The 21,998-nt window shown below is 39.0% G+C and overlaps 3 protein-coding genes and 1 long non-coding RNA gene across 4 annotated transcripts; 2 read left to right on the top strand and 2 right to left on the bottom strand.

The window, feature by feature from the left end:
• The first annotated feature begins 3,791 nt into the window (after positions 1 to 3,791).
• On the top strand, positions 3,792 to 4,660 carry LOC145968223 (uncharacterized). Its single transcript, XR_014437696.1, has 3 exons — positions 3,792 to 4,003; positions 4,105 to 4,494; positions 4,573 to 4,660. It is a non-coding gene; the product is annotated as an uncharacterized LOC145968223 (long non-coding RNA).
• A 1,865-nt stretch (positions 4,661 to 6,525) lies between these two features.
• On the bottom strand, positions 6,526 to 9,064 carry LOC145969041 (uncharacterized). The gene is made up of 2 exons (XM_083094905.1): positions 8,438 to 9,064; positions 6,526 to 6,552 (listed from the first exon to the last, which is right to left on the bottom strand). Exons 1-2 carry the CDS (start codon positions 8,969 to 8,971, stop codon positions 6,526 to 6,528), a joined length of 561 nt encoding a protein of 186 aa, XP_082951031.1. The 5' UTR covers positions 8,972 to 9,064.
• Positions 9,065 to 9,131: 67 nt separating this feature from the next.
• LOC145969040 (uncharacterized protein F54H12.2-like) lies at positions 9,132 to 10,472 on the bottom strand. The gene is made up of 2 exons (XM_083094904.1): positions 9,575 to 10,472; positions 9,132 to 9,394 (listed from the first exon to the last, which is right to left on the bottom strand). The coding sequence occupies exons 1-2, from the start codon at positions 10,470 to 10,472 to the stop codon at positions 9,132 to 9,134; spliced, it is 1,161 nt and encodes a 386-aa protein (XP_082951030.1).
• Positions 10,473 to 16,685: 6,213 nt separating this feature from the next.
• Positions 16,686 to 21,998, top strand: LOC145969039 (uncharacterized). The gene is made up of 4 exons (XM_083094902.1): positions 16,686 to 17,118; positions 18,789 to 18,923; positions 19,046 to 19,231; positions 19,497 to 21,998. The coding sequence occupies exons 1-4, from the start codon at positions 16,686 to 16,688 to the stop codon at positions 20,786 to 20,788; spliced, it is 2,046 nt and encodes a 681-aa protein (XP_082951028.1). The 3' UTR covers positions 20,789 to 21,998.

Genomic DNA, 21,998 nt, shown 5'->3' with positions numbered 1-21,998 from the left:
TACAGTGATGGGAAAAAGTTCCGGAACGGTTGAATATTTCATAAACTATGCACTTTAGAAAGAAATGTTTCTGACAAAAGTTGTATGGCTTGAAGGGCGCCATAAGATGGCGTCATTGGTTTGACCTTGAAAAGTAATTTGCTATTAACAATTACATATTTTTTCTTAAAAATAACTATGTATTTTCTTTACACCAATTGATTCCTCTCATTATTTTGTACATAAAAGTATTAAGGTAAGATAATCGAAAAATGAATATTTTACCAGATATTTTTTATGGTTTATGTAAAATTAAGAAATTATTTCAAGCCTCATAACTCGAAAAGTACTCAATGAAGAAATACTTTATTATAGTGTTTTGGAAAGCTCTCGAGATAAGCTACAAGAATAAGTAACAAAAAATAGGGGGTTCCATTTAAGAAATTGAAGGTGACCTTCACGTGACCTTCAAACGACTTTTCAAGGTCAAACCAATGACGCCATCTTATGGCCCCCTTTAAGCCATACAACTTTTGTCTGAAACATTTCTTTCTAAAGTGCATAGTTTATGAAATATTCAACCGTTCCGGAACTTTTTCCCATCACTGTATATATATATAATGTTCACAATTCGTTTATATTCGTTTATAAGAATTATACGATTTAATTTTTTATATGAAAAAAAATATATTGATATTTTCTTACAACTGATAAATGTATAATATATTTATCAGTTATAAAAAATATATGATATAAAAAGCTGTAAGGGAAAACATTTAACGCTGTCGCACGTATCGAGATAGCGAGAAGCGAGCAGCGTCGCTCGTCCGTTGTCAGCTTAGTAGGAAGGAGACAGAAAACTTTATTCTGTCCTTTTCTACTATCCGAAGCTAGCCGAAGCGCTGAGCTCACACGTACATGGCTTTCGCTCGTGTGTGTCACCTTCTCCACCTTCCCCTCTCACGGTTGCCGGTTGCCAGCATATACGTTCTGGCATCACTGCTGGACGGCTTGTTCTTGGGTTACTGGCTGCGCCTGCGTACCTCGATACCAGCGTACGTATGGTTTGCACGCCTATCTCCCTCTGCTGCCGAGGTGATGGAGGCAGAAGTGAGAGTAGCTCCCAGTGACTGTCGGCGAGGTGTAGCGGCGTACTCGGATATCCCACAGGTGGAGTAGACACCTCGGTGGCCTGGAGGCCTTTAGGTTAGGAGGGTCCAGCTGCAATGGGATGAGTTTCCACGGTAGCAGCTGCCAGGTGACCCGCTCCCTCGGAAGCTCGTACTCTTCACACGGCTGCTTCGCTGGCCCGGGTCATCGGGGCGAGATTAGCGGCCGCGGAATGTGGCTGCGCCTCGGCGGAATCCTTCCAGGAGCGTGGAGGCTCCTGCCAAAAAAAGCTTGCCGGAATACGGCTTCGCTTTTTTCGTTACTGAGCACTGAGGCTCTATTAAAAGATAGAATCTACGACTTATGTGTAGAGCTCACTCTATACTGAGTCGTGACTCGCTTTTCCTTTGCTGCGCCCGTCCTTATATACCTAGTCTGCCAGGTTTCACTTATGCGAAGAGGTTCACCTTTGTTGCCATCTGTCGGCCGGTTTGTGATTCAGCTCGGGGGAATCCCCTTAGATTTGCGCTACCGTGCGCGTATCGTGCGCGCGGGCTGCCGTGTGGTAGACGTCCAGTGCGCTATGCCATAACGCTCTTGTGGCGTATGGCAAAATGCCACATATAATAAATATTATAATCATCATTATGTTATCGCTCATTTGCTTACACTAACGCAATTTTAAATTAAAAATAAAGAGGAGTATTGCGACAAGAGAATCTTTGAAAGTGAAGCGGGGAGCACAGACTTTTGCATAAGCGCATAACCATAAGCATAAGAAAATTGATTGGTTCATTTTCTTATGCATATGCTTGTAGACCAATCAATTTCCTTATGCTTATGGTTATGCGCTTATGCAAAAGCCTGTGCTCCCGGCTTGAAGCAATCACGTCAAAATGAAACGCGGCTTCGACGAGAATAAGGAGCGGATACTCACGCAAAAAGAAGCTACATTAATATACGTTCAGCACTAGTCAGCGAGCGCCGCGCTGAGTACACGAATGTGGCTTCTCTTTGTATTCCCTCCATCTTCTATTTTCGATTAGGCTAAGGCTAAGAAGATGTGCTACGTGGTAGAGCGTGCGTGAATATTGTGAGTAATCATAATTTCTGAAAAGTATCGAAATCACAATTCGACGAATCGTTATTATTATAGTTTAGTGTTTTCATTTTTCTACTGGAAATCTTACAGGTACTATTATTGTATTATATAAATCATACATGTATAAAGAGTATTCGAATATTGAGGTTATGTTGATCATATAAAACATTTCTTATTATTTCCTCTTATTATTTAAATTTCTTCTTTAAGGGGTAAAGCCACTCCAGCTCTTCAAAAAAAAGGCTAATTTTGAGAATTTTTTTAAAGAATACAATGAAAGCAGTAAAAAATCGAATTGGAAAACTTTATTATACATAGTTTGAAGTGTACAAAAAAATTTTTTTTGTAATTTTTTAATTGAAAATGGCGGCGTCAGAGCCCAAGACCGCAAAGTACCTCTCGTGCAAAGCGTTCCGCGGCCGGTAAGATTTCTTCTGTAGTTTTCAACATAGAACAAAAAACGAAAATTTTTTGAAAAATATATACAAAAAGCTATAGAGCTACGTACGGAAATTAGACAATACCGTTTTAAAAAAAAGTAGTGCAGATTTGAATGAAAACTTTTATTTTTAAGCAAAAAATCACATGATTAATTGTTTATAACAAAAAAAGTTAATAATCAATCGCAAATTCCGTACGTAGTTCGATGGAGAATGTATCTGAGAAGATACGTTTAAAATTTCAAGTGAATCAGTGCATATTTGGCTGAGTTACATTACCGGCCAGTTTAAAAAACATGGTTTCGAGAAAAACGCGTTTAAAGTTTGAATTAACATTTAACAATAGAAATTTTCGATTTACTTTTAATCTGCAATGCCAGCACCATACATTTGGCCTTCCAAATTAACATTGTCCTCTTCCTCTTCTTTCCTGGTTGATTTCAAAGATTGTCGAGCAGCTTTTGCAATTTTCAATTTTTTTTGCAATTCGAGCGCACTGCACCGGGGCAAAAGGAATCGATGCGCACAGCGGGATGCCTTGACAAAATTTATGAAAACGACCTCTTTGGAATTTTTCCAACCTGTAAAACCTATTGTTTCTTGTTTTCGAGAAAGCATTTTTAAGCAAAAAAAAAATTCTATTTTTTAAAAGTTCTAGAGTGGCTTTACCCCTTAATATATTTGTTTAAGGTATGGCTTTTGCTGGTATACAATTTGCTGACGATAATTCGAATAACAATGATAATGAAATAGGAATTGTGAATACTTTGTGGTTTACTCTTACAAAAAAAGAAGTATATTGGCCACCTGTAAAATCTCAGGATAAATATGAAAAATTATTAAAACGAGGAGAGATACCAAATAATCAATAGACATTGTGTCAAATTTCAAGGATATTTTTTGAGACTGGTGAGCAATATTACTTCAATACATGATAAAAGATTTTAAGTTTATTATAAATTTTTAAGATTTAATTATTTTAATTTTTTCCTATAGTAAAATGAATATTAATTATACTTTTCCTTTAATAATATTTCTATATATATTTATTTATTTGTATTTATTTCTATACATATATACATTTTTTTATTTTATATATATTTATTTCTATGTGAATTTATTATATTAATATAAATTATGTTTATAGATGATTTTCAAAAAGCTAAAAATAAATTAAAACAGTGTCAATATTCATCCGACATAGCTCCAGAAGTTGAACAACTTCCTGATAAAAGACAGTCTAATAAACCAAGCAGATATCAAGTCGACGATTCATCGGATGAAGAAAATGAACTACTGCAGAGCAAACTCAAACCTCCTCCTAGATTTAGTAATATATTGAAAAATGATAATAAGAGAGAAACAATATTCGGTAATAATATAATTTGTCATATTATTTTACATATCAATTTTACTATAAAGAAAGAGAAAGAGAGGGAATTTTTATTACATATATATTTATATGAATTTTAGATGAAATATAGCCAATGAATCCAAAGCTAAACAATACTAATATAACATCTAATCAATTAAAACAAGGTGCTCATAATTATTCGTTTATACAAAAAAATCAATACAAACATGAAATAAATATTGAAAACATTGCATCACATCGGAACACAAATGGAAATCTTGCTGAAATTAATGCTGCACTTGCATTTATTAAACGGCAAAATATGGATATTTTTAATCAAAATGATCAAATACTACAAGCTTTGAGAGCCACTAACAACTTTATTGAAAACACATACATTAAAATTTAATGAATTACCGAAATTGCCATGCACTCTACTAGTAACAACACTTGAGAATATTACACAATTAGAAGAATATCTGCATAAAGAGGACAATTTGCTTGCTTTGGTAAAATAATTATTCATAGAAATAAAAATTAAAAACTGAAAAAATTAAACTAGTCCAATATATAAAGTCTTTTTCTAGGTTAATTATCTGTCGACAATTGGTGGACGTGGAGATGCAACATCGATAACAAATAATATACTTCGTCGACTTATTTCGAACAAAGTTGCATCTTTTTATAGTTTCTATGGAAAACGAAATAACAAAAGATCCTTTGCGCTGCTGAAGCTCAACAATACAATAATTATATCTGTTCTTAAGAGGATGCCGGAAAATAAAGAAAAAATAGAAAATTACAGTTTTCTTATCGGCTTCTGACATCAACTCGTAACAATATTAGCTGAATATAAAAGTTTTGTAGTTTGTACGTACAAAATAAGAGCACACTCAGCTCGGAATTTCCTGAAGGAATATAAGTGAACAGTCAGAAATGCGTTTAGAAGCGTAGTAAAAAAAATTTCTGTGCAGAAAATTTTTGTGCATATGTGTTTGTGTGAGATCGAGGCAAAAGAGTAAAACAGACCCGTAGATTAGTTGCTCGATATCGAGACAGACGGCGCTAGAATCGATTTGTGTGACAAGGAGAGGCAATCTCGTACCATCCTTCTCTTCCATTTCGTGTAATAGTATACGTCAGTATACATGTATGCGCACACTAAGGCATTATACTCTTGCGTTTTCTTTCTCGTATTGCGTGTCATAGATACTCGCTGTCGCGTGGCGCCGTAACAATCGTACGCGTAACAAGCTGCGTGAAAACAGCGTTACAACGTGTTACGTGGAAAATATTCTATGTAAGTTATACACAATATATATATATATATATATATATATATATATATATATATATACACGTACAGATTATATATTTTACTAGATGCAGTTTGCATATGCGCTCTAGTTATTAATTAAAAAAATACTTATTAAAAATATTTATCCCAGAGGCGATTTATTCGGGCTGGTTGTTTTTACAAATATTTCATACAAGATGCGGTTTGCATGTGCGATCTGGTTATTAAAATATTTATTTCAGAGGCGATCTATTCGTGAGCTGATTATTTTTTTTTAAATCCAGAGGCGAACTAATTCGTATGCTGGTGTAAAAAAACTACAGGCGATTTAATTCGTGTGCTGGTTATTCAAAAAAATCCAGAGGCGATTTATTCGTAGGCTGGTTGTTTTTAAAAATATTTTATACCAGATGCGGTTTGCATGTGCGCTCTGGTTATTAAAATATTTATGTCAGAGACGATCTATTCGTGAGCTGATTATTTTTTAAAAAAATCCAGAGGCGATCTAATTCGTGTGCTGGTGTAAAAAAACCTAGAGGCGATTTAATTCGTGTGCTGGTTATTCAAAAAAATCCAGAGGCGATTTATTCGTGGGCTGGTTGTTTTTAAAAATATTTTATTACCAGATGCGGTTTGCATGTGCGCTCTAGTTATTAAAATATTTATTTCAGAGGCGATATATTCGTGAGCTGATTATTCAAAAGAAAAAAACATCCAGAAGCGATTTAATTCGTGTGCTGATTTGAAAAAAAACCCAGAGGCGATTTAATTCGTGTGCTGGTTATTTGAAAAGTATTTCAAAGGCGATTTAATTCGTGTGCTGGTTATTCGAAAAGTCTTCCAGAGGCGATTTAATTCGTGTGCTGGTTATTCGAAAAGTCTTCCAGAGGCGATTTAATTCGTGTGCTGATTTGAAAAAAAACCCAGAGGCGATTTAATTCGTGTGCTGGTTATTTGAAAAGTATTTCAAAGGCGATTTAATTCGTGTGCTGGTTATTCGAAAAGTCTTCCAGAGGCGATTTAATTCGTGTGCTGGTTATTCGAAAAGTCTTCCAGAGGCGATTTAATTCGTGTTCTGGTTATTCAAAAAAAATCCAGAGGCGATCTAATTTAATTTGTATGCTGGTTATTTTAAAAAAAATTCGAGAAGCGATCTTAATTTGTGTGCTGGTTACTAAAAATGTTTTACATCAGATACGATTTGCATGTACATTCTGGTAGCGAAATTTAAACGAAATTTAATTCAGAGATCATAAAGACACTGCCTCAACTAAAAGGCATATTTGATAAGAATAAAAATCCAGATGAGATGAATCATTGATCCGATTTTTACGTCATAAGAGATGATTCTTATTTTGAAAGCGTGCTATATTTCGATAATTCTTATATAATTGCAGCATGTCACATAGCGACAAAAGCTAACAAATTATTGGAGCAAATTATAGTGATTGCTAGCGATTTTTTTTGATGACACCAAGCTTCGAATGTACGATAGCCTACCCGGCTGTACATATGATAAATTGGTGCCTAAAAAAAAAATTACTTTCATCGCCGTTGCCTACAAATAATATAATATTTAAAAAGCTTTAACAATCTGATAGCATATGCTATCAGATGAAATTTATGCTGCAGCTTTCGCTACACTACAGTAGATATGGGCCACTATGGTGCGTCAAAACAAACCCCCACCACTCGGCCCCTGGCGCCGTGGGCGTGGCCAGGTGAAGTGGAGGGAGGCGTTCTGATTGGTGGAAACAATGCCCCACCTCCCGAAGTCTCGATTTTAATTGGCTTGCACCATAGTGGCCCAGAGTTTGATTGGCTTGCACCATAGTGGTCCAGAGTTTGATTGGCTCGCACCATAGTGGCCCAGAGCTGCGATTGGTCGACGCCGGCTGTGTCGCCGATTTATCAAATTTTTATTTCCCTACCTCCGCGGTACTAGACTCGAAGAAGCAATCCTCCTCCCACTCCAGCCCTGGCCCACCTGTATAGGGTTCCGAGTCAAATTCCCGTTACTTAGCCCTTAGTCGCTCTCGCTACGTCTTGGCAGAACGAACCCCCCCACCTACCGACTTTCGGAGGGTAGCCGGCGGTATACCATATGTCTCGAGGAAACAATCCTTACCTCCCCACTCCGTCTCGGGGCCCGCTATGGAATATCGAAACAAGCCCCCTCCGCTCGAACGGTTCATGACGCACTTTATCGGAAAAAGAGACAAAGCATCTCAGTAGGAGACAATAATTATTATAATTATTATAATTAGACTACATTGCACTACAGAGGTAAAAAGATGAACATGCGGATGATTGAACGCGAGGCGGGGGTGTTATAAAGGAAGAAGGGAAAAGTTAAAAGTATTAAACACGAATTAAGATAAAAAATTTTCACATTTATTAATATACCCGCATACAATTCGTAGTACTTCGCAAAAATTTTTTTTATATCTTCTTACAATTAAACACGCTATTAATTAACATTATATTTTTTATGTTTTTTTTCGCGAAGAAAAATTTTATGAAATAATTCTACGATTAAATGATCGTTATATTTGCAATTTTCGGAAAAAAGACTAAGAAATCCATCGAGATCGTAACCGCTGCACATATAATATAAAAATACACAACTGTAGAGTCCGCAGGTTTGAGAGAAAAGCCCTTGTAGTTGTTCGGTATTCCATCGATAAATGTTGGAATTTCGCCGGAGACGTAGGAAAAAACCCGGATACAAGGGCGGTATTCCGTAGCTATCGAAGTATGTCCCTGTACCGTCTTCGTCGAGGAAAAAAGCGATCCAGTGTTCTCCAGGGCGATTATGATTGTCCGTATTAGCGACGATGGCCGTCGACCTCGTCCACGCCATCGGCAATCTGTCGGCAGGATAGACTCCCACATGTTTGACATCTAGCTGACGCAATGCTTGCAGAATTTCGCGAGAGTCCATTTGTTTGCAGCGAAGACGAGCGAACAAGCGGTATTATTTGAATAATTTCTTTTGGTGGCTTGTTTTCGGGTTGTACAGCTAACGGATTTTCTGTTTGCGCGGGGCGGTTAATAGCCGCACGTTCGATTTTTTGCAGATTTTTCTTCTCTATTTTATTATTTGATTGTGCTTTAATATTTTCATTTTCATCGTCGTCGTCGTCGTCGCTTACTATCAAAATTTTGGGAGAACTGCAAGTCGTTTGAGTAATGCTGTCTCCGTCGCTGCTGAAATTATTTTGCGCAACAATCCAGCTTTTTAATTTGTAAGCGTTGCGTAATGCACAATGAAAGATTCCGAATTTTCGAAATCCGTGATGTCCGCACTCTTCTTCTACCGTCAGATTTTTGAATGCCGGTGAGATGCCTTCCAAATTATATATATTTCTAGAAAGTAGATTCCTCAAATAACTTGCTTTCTCGTTTCCTCTAACATAAATGTGACGCACGCATCTTGTAATTTGCCGCAGTTGCGATGTAAAATAATTCGGATTAGTTTCGCCATCGAACCATTCAATGCCGTGATGATTTCGCGTGAGCCAGTTGTTTTCTTGTCTTATTTTTTCAGGTAATTCGACAAACGAATGCGTCGGTATCATAATCCAATGATCGACGATTGGAGCGTCAATCGCTACAACAGCAACCTCCTTAGGGATAAACTTTTTCTTCGCATCGCGGAAACCCTGAATATCGACGACTATATCCATCTTACGAAAAAAACTTATGTGATTCGACGCGAGGCTCTATGTAAAACAACGACGCCGAGCGTGTCTCCAACGAAACTGAATATTTTTCGAAACGTTGCGCACTGATGTCGGAGTTTTGAGCGAAATAGAGGGGGAACAATTTTAAGCGTCTATAAAAAATTTACCCCGAAAAATCGACGATGACCTGACGAGACGAGTCGATTTCTATGACATTATCGAATTCGGCATAGATAATACAATTAATCGTCTCGGAAAGTGCTCTTACGAATCGCACTTCTAATCGTAAACTACCATGTTTGACGAGATTCCAATGTCCAGCGCAATTAGCGGATAGATCGGGAGTAAGATCAAAAGCGAATAAAGTATATCCTTTGAAATAGTCGTCTCTGCTTATAGAATTTCCCTCGTTCAAAAAATGAATACCTGTTCCCGAGAAAAGCGTTTGATAAGCTTCGATGTAAAGCGGTTCCTCCTCGGAGAAAGCTGGTTGCAAAGGCCTACTGGGGATTTGCGTGTCATCGACGTACAGCGAGAAGAAATTTATTCCGTAGTTCTTGAAATTAAACGGATTTAATTTTCTGTCACCGTTAAACGCTTTATTACTAACGAAACCGACTATTACTCGCTTCGGTAATTGACCGAGTATTACATTATCTAACGATTCACCCATAACGCCGCTATGAATCGTGAATGTTTTAACCTCGACTCTCGTGAGCGGATACTTGGCTGTAACTTTACTCATCATTCTAGCATGCGCGAGTAACAAACCCGAGCTTATTTTCGCCCTTCTAACGAGCAAGGTAGCGTCGAGAATGTGAATTTTCGATGTTCCGCTACTTTCCATGAGACAGAACGAATCTTTCGAACGAACGAATCTCAATCGTACTTCTACACCGTTAATTAAAAATTTGTCTTGATTGAAAACGTCGCAATGGAGATGTCCTACGAGATCTAACGCCTTTCCTCCGGAAATGTAACGAGCGCGTCTCGCGAGAGCGGGATTGCCGGGATTTGTTTCCAACAGATCGTCCATGTGTCCGGGTGCATCCATGTCCCATAGACAGGAAGTTAGATGGGAAGTTTTTGCGGGTGAAGAATAATTTAACAACGCCTCTATGTATGCTCGGTACGCGTAAGCGTTGTTTGGAGGCGACACGAGCTTTTGATTGAAATACACGTCGATTTGATTGAAGATAGAATGAAGCAAATGATTTACAGGGCCTACGGCTATTCTTTCGGCGCTTGTTCCTGAAGCCTGTCTCGCGGAATCGGCGTTTGTTTCTACACGTAGACGAAGACTCAGCATGGTGTGCGTGAGATCTAAATATTCTTCTCCGTGTCCGGGGATGACGAATTCTATCGGCGAGTCGTCCGAGAGAGAGGTCACGGGTTTGTAATGAATCCATTGCGAATTTTCGATGCTAGTTTGCGTAGGTGGTAGAGAGAAGAGATCTAGTTCGCTCTTTAAACACTCGCTCGAATGCGTGTGAAGAAAAGACATATTTCTTTATCGCAAATTGCTCGCTGTCGTCCGTCGCTCGCCACCGTCGTTAAATTAGAATGCTCCGAATATAACCGCTTAAGAAAATATATCGGATACGGTACGTTTTTTACCGATTTTACGTCGTTTCGCAGACGTCTTAAGTCTTTTTTTCACAACCGTACGACTTTTCTTCTTCTTTTTATTTCTCTGCGCTTTTGTACTCGTTCTTTTTTTCCCAACCGCTTTGATTTTCTTACTCGTCCGTCGTCGCTTGCGAGCCGATGTTATTGCGGATCGTGCGATGTGATTATCAAGCCCGACAAAAGGGAACTGAGCTACATGCATTTTCGCATCAGACTTATATCCCGAACCCTTCATTAGACTACTTATTTTTTCTTTGGCTTTTCTCTTGAGTTTGTCTCGCGATTCTTCAAAACGGTGTTTGACCGCTACCTTAAATGGCGTATTGTTTTCGACGTCTTCGATTACATTAACGCCAGCCCGTAAAGCTTCTTTTCCCACAGCTCGCGCGGCTTTACCTAAATATGGTAGTACGCGTCTGAATAATCCCCCGAGAAAACTGCCGATTCCGTGACCGCGCTGATAGGGCGATCCGACGAAAACTCGCGGGATTCCGCCGCCGCGACCGCCTCCGTTCTGTAATTCGTCGCGATATACCGAGTAATAGTCCATTAATAATAATAATAATAATGAACGGTCAAATGCGTTTTTCTCTTTCGCGGATTCCGTGTATTTTATAATATCTAATCGATACACCTAAAATGCAAAGTTACCGTCAACGTTCCGAATTCGAATGGTATGCTCTTCCCCAGCTGATCTCTTATATCTATTTCGATCGTACGGAAACTCGTTCGCCGCAGCGCGATGTATTGCGCGGGCGAAAAATGCTTTATCTGAGTGGATGCAAACGGATAATCGTTTCGTGCATCGTGCGCGACTATTCGAAGAAGAGGCGATTGTACATCGCCCGTAATATAAGGTTCGCAAATGTCGCAGTAGACGAAAAGTTTGTCTGGAATACCTCGCAACAAACTAGCTGGTATGTCGGCTATTATATAGTCGTCACCCGTGAGTACAAAAGGAAATTTTGGAAAAGCAATGCTCGAAGAAGGAGGAATGTCAGGATTGTAGTAGATCGGTAGTAGATCGTTCGAACTTCCACAGCGTGAATCAAAACCGAGCATACGACAAAGCTTGTCGGAAAAATGCACATGATGTTCCATATCGCATTTCCTCTCTTTGCAGGAAAGTCTCATAACAACTTTACCACCAACTTTTAATTCCCAAACGACATGGGCTTTTACGGGTTTGCACGCGTCATTCATTGTCTCTTTAATATCGCGTACGCTCGAATAAACGCCTGGTGATACTTCGACATCCGCATGAGAAAACGCATCGATGCTCTTATTAATATCGATAAATTTTATTGTTCCTTCTCCAGGGCGTATATGTAAAAAGCTACACGGAAACTGGATCTCCGTGAGCGCTACTTCCCAACGACCGCTTAAGTCTATACGTTGAGGTAATTCGGTGGTGAAACACGTTGTTTTATTTTCCGGAAAGTAGCGCATGCTACTATTACTCGGGAGGATTATGTGAAATTCTTCCCCTCTCATTTTGATATTAAACTCGAGGCTGATATCCAAGAATCGAATTTAGAAGGATATCCCCGCCAACTAACTAGTAATTGTTTATTGTCGCCCCGTCCCTTAGTTTTTATCACGTGGTCTACGATAAATTCTCCCTCTCGTAAGTCTTTAATAACTTGCGTTAATTCCTGCTCGTAAAAAATCCCGTCTATAACCTCGCCCTGTAAATCGCTTAGTTCGTATACAGGAGGTCTTCTCCATTCGAGAACGCGATGAATTCGAAATATTTCTTCACTCCATCCCGCCTCGTATCCTTTCTCAAACGCTGCTTTTGCTCTACTAATGCGTACGAGCTCGCCCGCTCTGTATTTACACTTTTGTTTGCGCCCGCGATTTTTTCTTCCTTCAGCATCTTCGGCATTGATATTCCAACGTCGATTCATATTTTCTCGCGCGATACGCGCATTTTCCAACGTAACGATCGCTGGTTGCATTTTAATGCTAGAATGACGAGTATGATTGTAAGCGTGAACAATATCCTGCAAAATATCGATATAACGGCGAGTATTTTTATGTGTAAAATAGCGCCACATCCTCTCCTTAAGTGTTCTATTGAAACGTTCGACTATAGCTGCTTTGATATCGGGATTTCGCGCTACACGAAATCGGATGTTTTTTTCTTTTAAGAATTTTTGTACAGCGCTCGCGATAAATTCTTTACCTTTGTCGGTTTGTAGGTAAACGGGTAAACGTTTTTTGTTTCTCGAGAATATGTTCTGAAAGGCCTTTATCACGCACGCCGAAGTTTTATCGCGCAAAGGTTCTACCCAAGCAAATTTGCTAAGTACATCGATAACCACCAGTAGATAGGAATATCCGTCGTTATAACTCTTAAGATTACGAAGATCGATTAAATCAACCTCCCATAAATCATCGATATTTGTCACGTTATAATGTAAACGCGGAAATTTTCGTCGTACTGGACGATGCAGCGTGTACGCGTCTTGCGATTTAAGCCAGTCGACAACCTCGTTACGCGAGAAATTCGGCTTAGCCGCTCGTGATAAATTGACCGTCGCTGAATAACCCGCGTAGTGCGAAGGATCGTAATATAATTTTTCGAGTTCCATCTTATTAGAATTTGCTCCAACCGAATAAACCTCTTGCTTTCTTCGTCGGGGAATTCTCGTCCTTACTTGCTAATGTTTTATCGGCCTCATCCTCATCCTCATCGGCAGATATAAATACCGTATCTCCTTCGGATACAACCGTCTCGTTTAACCTGCTGCGTGAACGACGAGTTTTCGGAGTGGAAGTAACAGCTGCTAATTCGCTGCTTTTAATACGACGAGCTATTTTGCCTACGTGTAAAAAACTACGATTTCCTATGAGACTGGAAGGTGTGTTTATGTCCTGCAGTAATCGCGCAAACTGAACTCTTCCGATTGCTTTTACTGTTTTTCTCTCGCGTATCGCGTCATTTATGAGATCGCTAATATTCGAACCCGTTACAACCGCACCGTTTATAGTCACGAGTCCTTGTCTATCCCAACCGACGATCTTTGACGACGGAGCATCGAGTAAATATTTCAATAGCGTGTGAGCTTTGTAGCGATAAGTTTTCGGCACACTTTCGATTATATTTTTAATCATTTCCGCCGATTGATCGCGCTTTTTTCCGAAACTATTAGCGTCACCTCCTCCTCCATCTTCAACGCTACTAATTAAAGTACGCGTAAATTCTTCGGTATCGTCATCTTCCAAGTACATGTCCTCGTCTTGCTCAGTTTTATCATCGGCGTCGCCGTTTAAAGCCCCACGCGAATCTTTGCGAAAACGCTTTTTTGCATCCCGAACAAAGTAAAGATAACGTTGAAGTACTTCTTTATACATTTTCCATCTTTCACCCTCGTCGGCGGGAGTCGAGAGATTGAGAATACGACACATCTCCGCATCGAGTCGCGATAAAGGGGTTCCCGGTGTCCATACAGATTTATTATTATCATTTTCCGTATTATTAACATTTTCCGACTGTTGATTTTGCTGCTGCTGCTGCTGCATTCGTTGCATTTTTTCGAGATTTTCCGTAGAAATTAAAACCATTTTTTTAGCCTTTTCCATTTTTAATACTTTTCCAAATATTATTATCTTTCCTCACAAAGAATATAAAGAATTGTATTTCTTTTCACTCGCCGATAATCCGTGATAATAAAGCTCCGAGTATAGGACCGATAATATAGGGTAAAAATCCTCCGCGTTGTACCAATAGTTTTCTTTTAGTCTTCAAATTACCTCGCTTTGCCGCGATGCGCCGTAAAGTCGTTTTATGCTTGGACAAGCGCTTTTTTTCGCTAGATTCGAGCGGTACGTTACCTTCGAGCGTATTGAAAATACACTCCTGAATACACTTTACAAATTTATTGTCGGCATCGCGTAAGAACGCCGCTCTTTGATTTTTTTTCAAATAGCATAGAGTTTTTAAGAGACACAGGTTCCTCTCTCCGATGCAACGTTTTGCAGTCTTTATTGCGCTATTCGGTAAATTCCTCGCTGTCGCTGTCGATGATGTTTTGTTAGGGTCTGCTTTTTTCACCATTGCGTCGTAATCGCACAACTACAACTCGCGGCTGCGAATACCTTTCTTTTGTACGCTTCCGGCTCTAATGATAGATTTACGTGGTATGTAGACGTAATGTAGAGTATCCTCCGGAAAGATACACGTGCGAAATCGGTATTCGTCTGGAGTCGATTGTTTCAAATCGAGCAATAAATATCCATGCGGCTTCGAGGTAGCGTCGTAGTACGCTTCTTCCATAAATTTTGGATCGTCGGGATATACCTGACGCGCTAAATGACGAATTTGCGCACGATCGCGCGGATTTTTGAAAACTACTATATAATTCGCGTTGAGAGATATGTCGCGCTGTCCACGTCCCTGATGGAAAAGATTTTGCGAAATGAGTATAACGCTGAGATTCTTATGATGACTTCCTTTCGTAAATAGATCCACGATAGCGTCGCACGAAGACGATTCCCTCATAAGATCGTCGATTATCACCAATTTCGGAGAAAGCGCATCGTTAGAATAATCCTCCGGACGCGGTAACCCTTCGCGAAATTCGATTATATTTTTCCTCGATTTTATTAAAGCATTATCGCTATATTTGCTCTCGCTTTTCTCTTCTTCTCTCTCTCCCGTGTCGCAATGTAAGCACTGATACGCATCTTGCCACTCGGCGTAATAAAATAAAATTCTCTCGAATCGGACATCGGACATGCGGGATAAATGTCGAAGAAATGTTTTCACGAAAATTGTTTTCCCGCATCCCGTAGGACCGCAGACGATCGACGTCCAAGGATGTTTCCAGCGCACGTCCATTACACAAAATAATCGATTTCGCGTTTAGGAACAATCTCATAAATAAAAAAGTAAACGACGATATTTAACAACAATAATCTAAGAAAGAAAAAAATGCGCATGCTCCTCGAATATTATACAGGAATGTAAGAAGAAAATAAGCTTATTCGCGTGGGGCCCCATCCGCGCCGGCCACGTGCTCGCGCTAGCGTTCTCTGTTACGCGTGCGAGCAGAAAGCACCGCTGATTAGATGATACACGACGCGCGACCGCGAGTAAGCGTATTCGCGCGAGGGTAGGCTCGCATCGGCGACTTTCGCGAGCACCAACGCTAATGAGCTTATAATTGATTCTCCATATACGCTTATAGTAAAAATAAAATGCTTAAATTCTGGAAAATATATTTTAAATCGATGTATCGCCTAAATTACAAAATACCTGTACATACTCGTATTTTATGAATCAACCGATAGCTGACTCAGACAAACACTATCCCCCCGTGATATAATAATAATATCTAGAGATTCTTAAAACCCTAAACACACGTTAAAAAACTAGAGACATTCAATAAAATAATCTCATCTTAAGATAACCGTCAATGGTTTTCATTTTAAAATAACCCCGCTATATTTGCAATAGTGATTAAGAAAACAATTCTGTTTCCAAATAATTTAGGAAGATATGGAAAATATTCTCACCTTGAATCTACCCTAGCGAAACCCTCATCCTAAATCCTCAACCTATTTTTTTCTCATGCTGAAACAGCATATATACCGTATCGACTAAGAAATCTGATAAGATTTCACATTTTTTTTTAAATTAAACATTCAGATATACCCCCGCCCGTAATATCTATAAATTTATCATTCGAATCTTCCTTAATAAAACATCCCCTAAATATTTTTCCCGTGGTGAATCACTCGAGATATAGCTTAGAGAAAATTTTTAGAAGTTTCTAGAAACGTTTATAGAAGTTTCTCGGTATTTTTCTTTGATTATTGTAAAATATTTTGTTTGAATACGCATTTATGCTCACTACTGCCCATATTATTTCCCTCCACTCTTTTTGTTTAGATTTTTTTTAGGTGGGAGAAGCAGTAATATAAGCGCGAGGGCAAACCGTGTATTCATTCGAATTTCGTCGTTAACAGAAGTTAAGTCTCGAGCGAAGAAGAAAAATTCTACGCAAATACGCTAACGTTGTTGTTGTGATTATTTTTTGCACAGTACATTTTTCGAGTTTGTTTCGAGTGGTTAATAGTAATGGCTGGAACGACGGAAATAGCCAGTTTTGTAAAATCCTCGCATGTTTGCGATATTAAGGAGCCGGGAAATGGAGACAATAAAATCGGCAACGGTGGAAGAAACCGACATTTGTTGCTATCAACAACATACGGACTTAATTCATCCTTCACTAAGAAGATACAAGTGGGATTGCAATCGACGAAGGAAGACTGTTTTGTTCCAATTGTTAAATTAACGAGCAATAATGCCGATGGGATTTGTCTCGACTCCGACACGTGGCAGCAATTTCAATCCTGCATGGAACATATGAGACAGTATTTGAACGACGATCAAAAAAGAACGGGAGGAATAAATCCGATTATTATTAACAATATCACCATCAACTTTACCAGCGCTTATGGCTCGAGGGCTATTCTAGTGGCATACAAGGAAACCAACGAATATTCCGCGAGTAAGGAAGAACAACCTCCGTCGAAGAAACGAAAAACTTATAACACCGCTATCGTGATGCAGAAAGTTACTTTCCTCGGCTTGGAAAATATTATAAAATGCATAGATACGCATTTGTCGCAATTAATTAATATCGTTGATACTGTCAATACATGTGCTAACTATATAATAAACGAAATAGAATTAAAACTTCCCTCATCGTACATAGATTGCGAAATTATAAAACTCACAATTAAAGGAAATTATGAACAAATCGAACAAAGTGTTCGAACTCAAATTAATAATTTAACATTTTTAGATGTATATTTTAGCATTATATTTGTAGAGATACTTTCGCTTAAATTTAATGAAATTTCTCGTGCGATTTTACAAAAACGAAAATTTTATGAAAACCAATAAATAAATGTACATCGATAAAATATAATAAATAACATATAACAAGTTTTTCTTTAAAAAAAAATTCACAGAGTACTTTTTACTACGTTTTCAACATATTTCCCGATATCTCCTTCTGTCCTTTACTGCGAACACGCAGCAACACGTCGTGTATTATTATTATTAGCATTAAACGTGTATTTTTTCTTATAAAGAAACAAATAATTTTAAAAATTTATTATATTCGTGCAATAGCTATGGTCGACGCAAAATAAAAACCTTTGACAAATAAAATAATTACAAATTTTTTTTTATTACGCCTAGTTTTTAAGAAATCATATGCGTAAACCATTACTTAATTAAGGTAATTAGCAAAATGTTTAGCGTCAGTTGCTTTCTCGAAAAACAAAATAAGAAATGAAATAGATTATTCGCGCTACGGTGAAAAATATAATTACAATATGGTATATACGACTACAAGAAATTTCAAACTTCTACATTTTTTATGGACTTCTCCGTGCGCTGATAAAAGTTTGTTTGATTTTCCTTTTTGAGTGGGGAGGAAAATATATAAAATGGACAACGCTTAACCGAATATAAGCATTTTCGAGATTTTCTTTGCCCGAGGAAACTTGTACGATTTTCACTCGCGTGTTATTCCTTTAAGAAAAAAAATGGCGTGTAATAAAAATTTGATATCGAGTTGTGCAAAGTTGGCTGCGAGTTTATCTCCAAAGATCAATTCCGCGAGCTACATTTCCAAATTAACGGAAACAAGTGAACATAATTACAGCGTATTTTCGAATTTCGCGTGTGCCTGCTCCGATACATTGCTTGCAATTTTATATAAATTGGAGCATTTCGGCGGCGACGCGAAATTACTAAATATTGCCGGCGAAATAATTAGTGCACGAAGAGCCTTGAGCGAAGATGAAAAATATGAAGAAGAGGAAGATGTAGGTGGACATATAACCTACCTACTTCAAAACTACAGTAGGATCCAGTCGACGGGTAATTATTTTACTTATTTTATTTATTTTTGCTTTCAAAGAAAAAATACGAAAAATCGCGATTATAAAGTTAAATATTTAATTACTAATTAATCACAGGAAACAATAATCTCGCGAGAACAGCGATAGTGCGACCTTCACGTAGACGCCGCGCAGAGGAAGAACCCGAGGCAGGTCCTTCGCGTAAGTTTTTCACGTAATGAAAACGAGTGCTAATTTTTCTCGGATAGAATGTTCGGTAGTAATAAAAATAATCAATACTAATAAAAAATATTCTACATTTCAGGAAGACCGCGATTACTCGAGGAAAATCCGGCGATACCCGTTGTCGTTCTTGACGACGACGACGACGAGGAAAACATGAACGCTGACGACATCACATATGCAATCAGTAGCCCTGATAGCGAAGTGTTCTCGCCGGGTAAAGATGATGATTATGTAAAAAATAGGCTAAAACGAAAATTCAAATATAAAAATAATTTTAGAACTGTTTTAAATTTTGTTTCTATAATATTAAATATTCGAATCTTAAAATATTATTAGAATTTCCGCGAGAGATGGAGGAGCGCGAGAGAGTGGAGATTAACGAAGAAGAGCCAGAAGAGAGTGGGGAAGAAGAAGAAGTGCAGGAAGAGGAAGAAGTGATAGTGCTGGAAGAAGAAGAAGAAGAAGAAGAAGAGACTGTGAGAGAGGAAGAAGAGGAAAATATATACGCTCCCTCCAGAGAAGGTGACTTTAATAATTTATTTCTCGATATATTTTTATGCTCGAATTTAATCCAAATTCTTAATTTTTCTTTAGAAACTCGTCGCTGGGGGATTAGCTATTCCCCAGAATATTAGTAGCGGAATAAAAAACAACAAATATTGCTAAAAAGGTGAGATTATTTCGTTGTATTATAATATTTATAGTACGGATTACATTCGAGTATAAAAATATTAAAATAATAAAAATAACAAAAATAGTATTTATAATTTATACGGTTTTTTAACAGTACAATACGGAGGTGGTGTTGACGGCCAACAAAATTCAGCGCTCTCCCACACCAATGAGGAAGAAGAAGCGGAAGAGGATGAGACTGAGGGGGAGGTAGCTGAGTTACCCCGCTCGGAAAATATTTCATCCGAGACCGAGGAGGGTGAAGAGGACGAGGAGGAGGAGCATGAGTACCAGCAGCAACAGCAACAACAACAACAGCAACAACAACAGCAACATCAGCAGCAGCAGCAACAACTTCACCAACAGGTCGGAAATAATAATTTTAATTTTGTAAATTTAATATCGGAAAATGCGCGACAATTTAGAAGATTCCGGGTAATCGGTAGAGAAGCGAGTTTCGCGATACGTCCGTTGACTGAAGGCAACGATATATATCACTCGTTAGAAAACGCGTTTCGCGAAATTCACGCGTATGCGTTAAATTCATGTGAACCGGGCGATTATGTAGGATTATCGTTTGATTCGCCGAATTTATCGCATGGTCCTGCGGGTATATCTTTTCGTCCGGCGCGTGATTTGAGTTACGAGGACATTTGGAGACTTGTGAGTTCGTTAGCACAGAGCGCCGGTGGTCTCGATATCGCCGACCAATTTAACATACAAGTTTATAATGTCTCGATGCCTTCGGGTCGCGGTCGCGTCACGTTAACACGGGAGGATGTCGCGAAACGTTCGATAGTCGAAATTAATAATTCCGATAACCTGTGCTTCCCTCGAGCTCTCGTAGTAGCTCAAACTTATAGCGAGCGCGGTAATATCCGTACGGGTGAGCTGCATGAGAAATGGAACGCGATAAGATATCAGCATTCTTCGTTACAACGCGAATGTGCATTGCAATTAACGAGAAATGCCGGTGTCGCAATACCGGAAGAGGGTTGTGGAATTCGTGAAATCGAACGTTTCCAGCGTTATTTCGCCGCCGACAATATCGCGATTATTGTGTATAATTTTAATACTTTCGGTCGCGGCGAAAAACCGATGTATGACGGTGCCGAAATACTCGCTTCTCTCGGACGCGAGTCCTCGCGGCGATTAAATATCATGTATTACGAGGATTCGCGACATTATAATCCTATTTTAAATTTAAAAGCCGCCGCTGGTACTCGCGATTATTGCGTAGCGTGTAATGTAGGCTTCCGAAACGATAGACCCAATAGTCACCGGTGCTTAAATAAATGCCCGCGATGCTTATCCGCACCACCGTGCGATTCCACTTACGCCGAAATAAAATGCGACGCGTGCAATCGGCTATTTTACGGTGCAAGGTGGTTTCGAGCGTCATCGTAGCGAGAAATCGTACGACGGTAGAACACGCGCTAATGTTTGTAGCATCGTGCGATTTTGCGATAGTTGCGGGCGTATCGTTAAATCGAATTTAAAACACGAATGCGGCGTTTCTTATTGCAAATTATGCCGTTCACAACAACCGCGCAATCATATGTGTTATATGCAACCTCTTCGACAACGTATCGATATTTCCTCTGCCGGGCCATCTTCATCAGCGATGGTACCGGATGAGGTAGATATATCTAGCACGAGAGAAGAAGAAGCACGGAACATATGTGATAACGCGGAAAAGAACGAACGTGCATATGAACGCGGAAAGGGACGTGTGGCTTTCGTATTTTACGATTTCGAAACGCGGCAGGACGAGACGGTCGAAGGAACGGGAAATATAAAAAAACATATTCCGACGCTATGCATCGCGCAACAGATTTGTGAAGCATGCGTGGGGGAAAATAACATGTCCGTGTGGTGTCGTTGGTGCGGAGTGCGAGAGTTCGTATTTCAACGCGATCCGGTTAAACAGTTTATAGATTTCGTTCCGCGTCCGGTAAAATATTTTAAACACATAATTTGTATAGCGCATAACGCGAAAGCGTTCGACGCGCAATTTATTTTGAAATATATCGTGGAAAATTGTAGGGATATTGAACCGAAAGTAATTTTAAACGGCACAAAAATTATTCTTTTAACCGCGGGACATACAAAATTCATCGATAGCGTTAATTATATGCCGATGCGCTTATCCGAATTACCTAAGGCTTTCGGGCTAAAGGATACTGAGGATAAGGGCATTTTTCCGCATTTATTTAATACTATCGAAAATCAAACGTACGTCGGACCGTTACCCGATGTACAATATTATTCTCCGGATAACATGAAATCGCAAGAGCGCGAACGCTTTCTCACATGGCATACCGAAATAAGGGAAAAAAATACCGTGTTCGACTTTCAACGCGAGATAGTGCGCTATTGTCGTAACGATGTTGATATTCTTCGACGAGCGTGCGTAGCGTTTAGAAAAATTTTCCTAGATCGCGGAAATGTATGCCCGTTCGAGGAATGTACAACTATTGCTTCGACCTGCATGACGGTTTTCCGGAAAAACTTTTTGCAAGCCGATACGATAGGCATTATTCCTACGGGGGGATACAGATGCGCGAGCAATCATTCGCGTAAAGCCTTACAATGGCTGATATGGATGGAGCGCGAA

Source organism: Camponotus vicinus, unplaced genomic scaffold (genome assembly GCF_025532165.1).
Source record: "Camponotus vicinus isolate PSW18456_S1 unplaced genomic scaffold, iyCamVici1.0 SCAF_3, whole genome shotgun sequence".
NCBI classification, from domain to species: Eukaryota; Metazoa; Arthropoda; class Insecta; order Hymenoptera; family Formicidae; genus Camponotus; species Camponotus vicinus.
The sequence above is the reverse complement of the archived record's forward strand: the minus strand, read 5'-3'. Positions and strand labels throughout refer to the sequence as shown.

Bases quoted from the DNA above. Each gene is read 5' to 3' on its own strand.
- LOC145969041 (XM_083094905.1), bottom strand. From the start codon at position 8,971: ATGGATATAGTCGTCGATATTCAGGGTTTCCGCGATGCGAAGAAAAAG. The intron at 6,553-8,437 runs GTAAGCGACGAC...TATGCCTTTTAG, and splicing joins GTTCTCCCAAAATTTTGATA to TTGAGGCAGTGTCTTTATGA.
- LOC145969040 (XM_083094904.1), bottom strand. From the start codon at position 10,472: ATGTCTTTTCTTCACACGCATTCGAGCGAGTGTTTAAAGAGCGAACTA. The intron at 9,395-9,574 runs GTAATAAAGCGT...TCTCGGGAACAG, and splicing joins AGTAATAGTCGGTTTCGTTA to GTATTCATTTTTTGAACGAG.
- LOC145969039 (XM_083094902.1), top strand. From the start codon at position 16,686: ATGGCTGGAACGACGGAAATAGCCAGTTTTGTAAAATCCTCGCATGTT. The intron at 17,119-18,788 runs GTAAGGAAGAAC...TCTACATTTCAG, and splicing joins AACCAACGAATATTCCGCGA to GAAGACCGCGATTACTCGAG. The intron at 18,924-19,045 runs GTAAAGATGATG...AAATATTATTAG, and splicing joins TAGCGAAGTGTTCTCGCCGG to AATTTCCGCGAGAGATGGAG.